The following is a 9,720-nucleotide window of genomic DNA, read 5'->3' as shown; positions in this document are numbered from 1 at the left end:
CTCTCCAACATTTGGATTTGTGGCAGCCCCATTTGTTAAGACGGTTTGTAAGAAAGCCTAATTTTAGTGCTCTTTCAGACCCCTCGAAACTTCACTCAGACATGAATTCGCATAAGCGACGGTTATGCGGAAGGGTGCATCTAAACGTTCGCCGTTACGCGCACCAGCTGAGCGCAAGCCGTTCAGCTGCGTACGAGAAGTTACTTTCAGTTTTCTGTATGTCCACTCAGACGCGCTGAATCTTGCGTCAAAGCTGTTGTCTGATAAGGTCAGACATGGCGTGATTTCGCAGCCAGGCCGGTAATCGTGTGTGTGTGGCCGTAGAAGTGCAAGGCTAGTCCGAGAAGCGCCCGAAGACGTTATCGTTCAAGTGGTGAGGAGGTTCGGTCGACCAGACGCAGGCGCTATCTGCGCTGCCGGCGGCGGTCAAATCAAGGCCGGGCATAACCTTCCGTCTCATCCGACGAAGAAGCTTAGCCAGTCGAGCCGGGTACTGCAAGGAATACGACTGGAGGAAAGGTGAGCTCTCGCTTATGTAAGCAGCAGCGTGTAGGCATTATGGCTAGCGGTGCTGTTGGTCAATGGACAAATCGCTCAAAGCATGTCCCTAAAGGTTTTTGGCACGTTTTTAACCACCTGGCGGAACGCGCTTGATGAGGGCTCGCAGCTGTTGTAACAAGACGTCCGGAATGCGATATCTTTATTTGCAGTTGCTTATCTGTCGCGTAATCAAATAGTTCCCGTTAAAAAAGTTACCAAAACTGCGCTCAGGATTTCGCATAGAAAGAAGTTTCATCGGAAGTATACTGGGACCGAAAAACAAGAAAAACTGGCCACGCTTATTGTTTCATACAGCCGTGACCAACAAATTGCCCCGCGTGCGTTTAATCATTTAATGCCGAAATGGCAGCGACCCCATTGGGCCGCCATAGTCGCGTCAGACACGTGACTGCATTCCTCCCAAGGATGGCAGACGAGGGGCGGTTTGAGGGGTGTGCAATTGCTCGCTGCTTCATGCAGCAGTTCCAGCAGTGCTCTTGCGGAATGGTTTGCGGCGAGTTGTATTTCGGTGCCGTGAAGTCGTGCTAACCTGACGGGAGGGCTCCTTGGGAGCAGCTGCGTCCACAGTTTGTTCGGCGTCGAAAAGCAACCGGTAAAAGTCACGATGCCGCCGGCAAAGGGGGATGGGATGCGGGGCTTGGCCGTATTTATTTCCGACATCCGCAACTGCAAGAGCAAGGAAGCCGAAACGAAGCGAATCAACAAGGAGCTGGCCAACATTAGGTCCAAGTTCAAGGGAGACAAAACCCTGGACGGTTATCAAAAGAAGAAATATATATGCAAGTTGCTGTTCATTTTCCTTCTGGGTCACGATATCGACTTTGGTCACATGGAGGCAGTAAACCTGCTCAGCTCCAACAAATACTCTGAGAAGCAGATCGGCTACCTCTTCATCCTGGTGCTCATGAATGCCAAAGACGAACTCATGCGTCTTATCGTGCAGTCCATCAAGAATGACCTGGCATCTCGTAACCCCGTGCACGCCAACCTCGCTCTTCAGTGCGTCGCCAACATGGGCAACATGGAGATGGCAGAAGCGTTTGGCCGCGACATTCCGAAATTGTTGGTGTCACCCGACACCATGGACCAGGTCAAGCAGAGTGCGGCGCTGTGCCTGTTGCGCCTCTTGCGTACGCTGCCCGACGTGGTGCCGGGGGGCGAGTGGACATCGCGTATCATCCACCTGCTCAACGACCAGCATCTGGGCGTCGTCACGGCTTCGGTCAGCCTCATCGACGCGCTCGTCAAGAAGAACCCGGACGAGTACAAGGGCTGCGTTCCTCTTGCCGTGTCGCGACTGAGCCGAATCGTGAACGCTTCGTACACAGACCTACAGGACTACACCTACTACTTCGTGCCGGCGCCCTGGCTGTGCATGAAGCTGCTGAGACTGCTGCAGAACTACCCGCCGCCCGATGAGCCCAGCGTGCGCGGCAGGCTCAACGAATGCCTCGAGTCTTTGCTTAACAGGGCCCAGGAGCCAGCCAAGTCCAAGAAGGTGCAGCACTCCAATGCGCGCCACGCCGTGCTGTTTGAAGCCATCTCACTCATCCTGCACATGGACCGGCTGGGAGCGCTGCCAGAGCCGCACCTGCTTATCCGCGCCTGCAGCCAGCTCGGCCAGTTTCTCCAGCACAGGGAGACTAACCTGCGCTACATGGCTCTGGAGGGACTCTGCCTCCTAGCCACCTCTGACTCATCGCACGAGGCCGTCAAGAAACACCAGGATACTGTAGTGGCCGCCCTGAAAATGGAGCGTGATGTCAGTGTTCGGCAAAAGGCGGTGGATTTGCTTTATGCAATGTGCGACCGCACTAACGCACAGCTGATTGTAGGGGAAATGTTGACTTATCTCGAGACAGCGGATTACGCCATTCGAGAGGAGATGGTGCTTAAGGTAGCTATCTTAGCTGAGAAGTATGCATCAGACTATGCGTGGTATGTCGACGTAGTTCTCAACCTTATTCGCGTGGCCGGTGATCATGTCAGTGAGGAAGTCTGGTACCGCGTCGTTCAGATTGTAGCCAACCGAGAAGACGTTCAAGGATATGCGGCTAAAGTTTGCTTCCAGGCACTTCAGGCACCTGCCTGCCATGAGAATATGGTCAAGGTGGCTGGCTACATTCTCGGAGAGTTTGGCAATTTAGTTGCGGGAGATCAGCGCTCTGCACCAGCAGTTCAATTTCGCCTGCTTCATTCCAAGTACCATCTCTGCAGTGCTCCAACACGAGCCCTTTTGCTCACTACTTACATTAAGTTTGTCAATCTTTTCCCTGAGATAAAAGCTGAAATACAACGGGTACTGCAGAGTGACAACAATCTTCGTTGTGCCGATGCAGAACTGCAGCAGCGTTCCATCGAGTACCTTAGCCTGAGTCGTATCACTACACCTGATGTGCTGGCCACTGTGCTCGAAGAGATGCCTCCGTTCCCCGAGAGAGAATCCTCCATACTCGCGATGCTCAAACGCCGAAAACCTGGCCTAAAAGAAGTAACAAACGAGGCTGCTCCACCACCCACCCCACCACGGTCTACTGACAGTAGTATGAAGCTGCCGGTCACGAATGGAGGAGGTCTGGAGGCAGACCTTTTGGGGCTTAACATGCAAGCTCCAGAAGAGGCACCTCTGCCTGTGACTGCTGCCCCTACCAGTGTTGAAGATGGACTTAGGAAGATGGTGATACGAAATGCTGGTGTCCTCTTTGAGAACGACATTCTTCAAGTTGGCGTCAGGGCAGAGTTCAAGCAGAACCTTGGTAGGCTGAGCCTCTTCTATGGCAACAAGAGCACATTTCAGCTTCAGGGTGTGGCATCTACCGTTTCCTGCCGTGGGGACCAGGCTTCCAAGCTTTGTGTGCAGGCCAAGCCAGTGGAAAAAGTGATCGACGCTGGCTCCCAAGTTCAACAGATTGTCAGTGTTGAGTGCCTCCAAGAATTCCAAGAGCCTCCAGAACTTTTGGTTCACTTCCTTTACGTCGGCAGTGCTCAATCTGTCGCTCTTAAACTTCCAGTCTTTATGAACAAATTTTTCGAGCCAACTGTCATGAATGCCGAAAACTTTTTTGCCCGCTGGAAAAACCTTTCAGGGCCACAGCAGGAGGAACAAAAAGTATTTAGGGCACGGTTTCCGATGGAAGCTGCTGCGATTCGGTCTAAGTTGGAAGGCTTTGGCATGCAACTGCTTGAGGGCATCGACCCAAATCCCAACAACTACGTCTGTGCCGGCATTGTATGCACACGTAGCCAGCAGATTGGGTGCCTCATGCGGTTGGAGCCTAACGTGGAAGCTCGCATGTTCCGCCTGACTGTTCGTGCCAGCAAAATTCATGTTGCTAAAATCATGGTTGACCTTTTGTACGAGCATTTGTAAATTTTGTACTCATTGTGCTTACTGTTGGCAAAGAGAAATATATATATATATATACGCACACACACTCTTTATAATATATGCCACTGACCATTTTTTACAAATAAAATGCTCTTTGGTGCCTTGTTAGCAAATAAATCCTCTTGTTACAGTTGTAGTTCTAGTTCTGTGTTTCTGCTGTTTGCAAACTGTCTGCTAAGAGCTTGGAAGCAGTGTCAACAGCACATTTCTGTTACAGATTACTACAGTTCGATAACTCAAGCACAAGGGGGGAAAATAAGAGTCAAAGAAAGCTCTCCAACCAATGGTGCCAAACTATTATTGTGACATTGGGATCAATTTCCTCACTTACGCTCCAGTCTGTATAAGGTGCACACTACCCTTTTGAGCTTCGGAACGCATTTGTTAGTTTGTTCTATGGTTTTACTTGACTAGTCAATTTCTTCCTCTGCGTGTATCTTGGGTTTATCACTGACAAGTTTAGCATTGCTTTGAACCACGTGCCAATGTTTGGGTGCATCTTCATGTGGACCTAGTAAAAACATGCTATTACTGCAGGAACCAGCTTTTTAAAGCAAATAGTTGCACATAAGAATTGGACAATTGTATGCCATGCAGAAGGTGTTATGAGATTTTCATCCATCTAAGGTGCAATGTTTAGAAGGTTTGGAATAATGGCAGGTTTATGTAAAACTACCTAATTTTCTTCACTGATGCTACAGAGGTTGGCCACAACATAAAAGTATGATAATTTGGCTTGCAAATTATCAAGAGCTGATGTACAGCAGAAAATTTTGTTTAAACAAGCACCATTGTGAGAATACATCATGCAGGGACTTGCGGAATGAAAACTTGATGTGAATTAGTTGGCCTTTATACTTCTCTGACAGAGAAGCCATGGCTATCTTGCGCTTCTACCAATCTCCTGCCCTTTCGGAAAGTGCTCTGAAGGGCAAATTGGCTGCCATCAATGGATCATTGGGCCAAGCAGCTGCTGAAGGTTTGCTGACTGAGTACTGCTACTACGTGCAACTCCAAGGTCAGCAGGCACTCGATCAAGAACAGCAGAAGCGCTTGACTTGGCTTCTCACCCCTGGCTTCAAGGTCCACCTAAGCCAGCGCACAAACCTTCAAGAGCAACAGAAGATGGCAGCAGGCTTTCTTGTTGAAATCGGTCCAAGGTGAGATGACCATGCTTTGAATGTGAAGTCAAAAAGCATATTTGCAGTTGGGACCCTAGCATCCTTCCATGCCAGCCTTAACATTACGACGAAGGGTCTCGAGACGTAGTGATCCTTTGTCTCTGCTGGGTTGGGGACCCAATCTCAAGAGTGCACAAGCTTTTCAGTAGCTATATTTTTACTGAATAGCTGACGGGTTGCATGAAATTCAATTTTTCAGTGTGGCTTAGATGTTGCAATTTGTGGAGGCAATTCTCTTTCATGGCAGTTTTCATTTGCCTTTGGCATTTACTTTCGGGGAAATGATTCAATACCCTGCTCAGCTGCATTTTTAACATCGTTAGAGACAATGTAGAGATGCTTTTCTTAGGCTGACTGCCTGCCCCTCTTCATACTTGTCCATTTGGAAGTTTCAGCTTTTACATTTTGCATTCTAATTCTTATCTTGTGAGTGTTGCATTAAAAAGGCGGTAGAACTTCGGTAAAAAAATTGAGGCTGCTGGGAAATGGCAGTGTTTCCTGGTACTGTTCCCCATAATCAATATAAGACATTTAGACACGACCACTTTTTGTCGGGTTAGTTGTAAATGTATTTATCTGACATCAATTTTTGCAATAGCGAGTAACTGCAGTATTATTTCTCTTTCAGACTTAACTTCTCAACACCTTCTTCGACACAATCCGTTGCCATCTGCCAAACTATTGGACTTGACTGCATTGATCGCATTGAACGCTCAACACGCTATCTGATAAAGTTTAAGAAAGACTATGTGCTGTCTGAAAAGGCTGAGAATAAGGTATATGTGTTTCTCAACTTTTCCAATTTTGAGCCTTTGGTTTGGGTTGAAGAGTAGTTGCTACGTACATCACTTTCATACAAAATATTGCAGCAGGAAGGTCATGCTATACCATGGGAGAATGTTTTACTCTATCAGTAATTTCACATAAATTATGATCACCTGTGTGCAGTGTTGCATATCAGTGTTCAAAAACCATTCTTTCCTTGGTATCTTGTTTATTATTGCTGTGCTGATGTGCTGGTTCATTAATTAGTACATATTCGCATGCCTAATGAGGTAGAGAAAAGAAATTACTGTAAATGTTCACCATATGTGTATACTTGTGTCATTAACAGTTAGTAGAGACAGACATGGGGCATCACAATGAAAATATCTTGTTAGGCTAATTCACATAGGACTGCTCATGAGCCTCAATCTTCCCACTTCCTCGAGTGCAGCTGTTCAAGCATCTTTTTATTTTTGAAAGCATTATTTATGTAGCTGTGAGCAGTTCTGAAGATTGTGTTATTTGTCTGTTCTCCCATCCCATACTACATTGTTCACCTTTCTCTTAATTGTACTACCCACTGGAGTGCCAAGGTGACCTCTTCTCCACTGCTTATTTCAAGATATTTAAAAAGGTGGCTGGTCATGTGCTGTGCTTTGCTAACTCTTTTGATTCACATGAAATACGCAAAAAAAAAAAAAGCTGGTTTTTATATGTGCTGTTTTGTGTACAGAATAATTGAATAACGCGGCTAACTGTCAGCATACTATATGCATCACCTTCTCTGGCCAGGTGGTGGATGTGCTTCACGATCGAATGACAGAGACTCGCTACTTGACTCCGGTGACCACTTTCGAACTGCCTGCCAGCACCCACTCTTGGGAAGAAGTGGATGTACTTCAGCACGGAAGAGCAGCCTTGGAACGGGTCAGCGGTGAACTGGGTAAACACACCATTTTTTGTGTGTTTATGGGCTTCTGGTGTCTTACGAGCTTCGAAATATTGCCTGGCCTAATGTAGCCGTTCATGCATTGTTTTGCTGTCATTAAAATTTGACTCATTTTTGTGTGTACATTGGTCTTCGTCAATGGCTGGATGTGAAAATTTTCATTTCTATTGCAGTGTAGTGCTGTTTGATTATCGTTTCACTGGAAATGTTTCTTTAAAATGCATTAATAGTCTCTCTCTGCTTCGATACATCAATTACTCTTGCATTACACTAATCTGGACTGAAATGTAGGCTGATCGACCGTTATAGAATGATAACTTTACTCTGCCTTTAGTTCTGATTCCTAATACAGAGCAGTCTTTATTCAACTGTAGCGCTGTATTCTTGAGGTCATCGGAATGTTTTTAATGAAACTGCTCAACTTTGTTATCAAATTCTGTACGCATTTCATTTGGGTATTGGAAATCGAGTGCTCATGACACACATGTAATGGTGAATATAAATTTTAATTTCTAGGGCTCTCATTCGATAACTGGGACTTGGACTTTTACACGGACTTATTCAAGAACAAGCTTAAGAGGAACCCAACCACTGTGGAGTGCTTTGACCTGGCTCAGTCTAATAGGTAGAGACCACAAATTAAGTTTATTGACCTATTTTAATTGATTTTCAACTGAAAGAATTCTTGTCATTTAACTAAAGAAAGGTAAGCCATAAACTGCAATAGATTTCAAGTATAGTTTAGAGATTGTTTATTTACAGTAGATTTGGACAGGATGAACACAATTCGACTCTTGATGCATGTCCATGCCTGTACTGTCTTGGACCCACATTTTTTAGACATTGTATATTATTGGGATTTTGCTCACGTCCTTTGTTTTTACCATGGCTAATCAACATAAATTCTTCTGATATTATGTTCAGCATCTGAAATCTTCTTCAGAACTGAAAGTGTGATTTATATTACGGCCATCAAGCATGCATGGAATCTTTTGATGTGAAGTTTAGCCTGGCGTCAAAATTTGTCTATATAAAGTTGCACGCCAGATTTCTTGTTTCATTACGTCGGCCCTGTTAAAACCTCCATTACGGGACATCTGCAACCAAGCTGCATTAATGCATCTGTATTATTCGAAGATGGAGGTAGCCACATGCATCTGCTCATTTGTCTTGTATACTTAACTTCGCCAGAAAAAAAAGAACAGTCGTTAACATATACAGTAAACATGATGAAATAAATTGTGTTAATATGTTTGTTATGCCAGCTTTGTCACATGACATATCCTGCCAGTTAGCTAAACTTTAACATTTTAAACTAATATTTTGTGCTGCCACAAACCATTTGGCTGCTAACCCACTTCACATTGATTTTGTTAATACATTGCTACTTGGTAGCAAGCGAAAGTGCAGGATGATATAATGACTGAATAAGATGCTGCATATACCTACAGAAGTAGAGGGAAGGATGTTCACTTGCAGCAGTTTAATTCATTCAGTGCCACAGAGATCATGCACTCAGTCGGCATTAAAGGCCCGTTTATTTTCAACATGTCTAAAGACCTTTGGTTTCCATGTGTGTTAAAATACTGCAGCTATGGCTAGTTTCTTCATTTGGTAAGGCGGTTGTAATTTCACACGTATAACTAGGTATTTACATATCGTGAAGCAAATGGTAGTCATGCTCTAGTTGTTTTATATGAGGTGCTTTCAAAAGCCCTATAAATTTCCCTACGTTTTCATCATTTGCAGTGAGCACAGTCGGCATTGGTTTTTCAAGGGTCGACTGGTGGTGGATGGCAAGGAAGTTCCACACTCTCTCTTCTCCTTGATCACGGCCACCCAGGACACCAGCAATAACAACAATGTGATCAAGTTTTCAGACAATAGCAGGTGAGTGCTTAAGCACATTTTCACTAGAGTAATTGGCATGTACTGGATGGCATTGTTTATACTTATCTAGAGCTTAAGAGATGCGGTAAGTGTTTCACTGCACAAACCTATTGCCTCGTTATTTTGGCAAAGGAGGGATACATGTAAATATCTGCAACTTGTTCGATGAACCTGACTGTCTACTAATCTTTTTGCTTCCGTGTAATAAAGGCATTAATCTGAGCTTCTTGGTTTGTCTAAGAATTTTGGACATGCACTAAAGGTAGGACAAGTTTTCTTATAATAAAATGATTACAATTTTTGTTCACCTGTTTACAGCCATTGGGGTAGACTGTTTTTTCTTCACGTGCTTATCTTCAGAAGTGTAAATCTTTTTCATATACCTGAATGTTGCTATGATTAGTTTGTTTTCACCACATTTTACGTACTTTTGTTTTATTATATCTACAAGCTGTTTTCATGTTCCGTATTCTGGAAAATATTGCAAAAGTTTGCCTGCTCCAGCTGTATTGCTGGAATTGTCCTGTTTTTGAATGGAAATTGATTGTTAAGTCATGTTCTGTTCTCTCTTTGTAGCGCCATTCGGGGCTATAAAATTAAAGCACTTCAGCCTAAGGACACAACGGCTGGCAGTGCATTTACAGTTTGTGACATCCAACGTCACATCATCTTCACTGCCGAGACGCACAACTTCCCCACAGGTAATTGCTTGCTACCTAACCTCTCCTTTTAATAGTTTCTAGATCTATATAGCAATGGGATCAACAAAAAAAATTAAAAGGAGGCTTAATCTTTGCCGTAAAAGTAGACTCTAAGGGTTGCTAAGTGGGCACCCTATTTCACAGGAAAGTGCATGTTTGCTAACAAGGAAGAAATTGTAAGAGAAGCCATTTTTGCAAACGGGAGTCATTAATGCTGTTCTACAGTACACTTAAAAGCGAAGCATAAGTGTCCACCCTATTTTTTCTCACCCCCACCTACAGTGG

The 9,720-nt window shown here is 44.7% G+C and overlaps 1 protein-coding gene and 1 pseudogene across 1 annotated transcript in view; both read left to right on the top strand.

Annotated features, from left to right (window-relative positions):
* Nucleotides 1–285: 285 nt before the first annotated feature.
* Pfas (phosphoribosylformylglycinamidine synthase) overlaps nt 286–9,720 on the top strand; it is a 40,223-nt gene continuing 30,788 nt past the window's right edge. Inside the window, exons 1-7 of the mRNA XM_084601864.1 lie at nt 286–519; nt 4,819–5,109; nt 5,759–5,906; nt 6,688–6,838; nt 7,361–7,469; nt 8,594–8,734; nt 9,311–9,435. Coding sequence (XP_084457990.1) covers nt 4,826–5,109; nt 5,759–5,906; nt 6,688–6,838; nt 7,361–7,469; nt 8,594–8,734; nt 9,311–9,435 — 958 coding nt within the window. The 5' untranslated portion in view covers nt 286–519; nt 4,819–4,825. The remainder of the gene's footprint in view (nt 520–4,818; nt 5,110–5,758; nt 5,907–6,687; nt 6,839–7,360; nt 7,470–8,593; nt 8,735–9,310; nt 9,436–9,720) is intronic.
* Nucleotides 575–4,085, top strand: LOC146191328 (AP-2 complex subunit alpha pseudogene; annotated as a pseudogene).

This window comes from Amblyomma maculatum, chromosome 4, assembly GCF_055883805.1.
Source record: "Amblyomma maculatum isolate TAMU_Amacu chromosome 4, ASM5588380v1, whole genome shotgun sequence".
Lineage (NCBI taxonomy): Eukaryota > Metazoa > Arthropoda > Arachnida > Ixodida > Ixodidae > Amblyomma > Amblyomma maculatum.
Note: the sequence above shows the minus strand (reverse complement) of the source record. Positions and strands in the feature narration are given on the sequence as shown.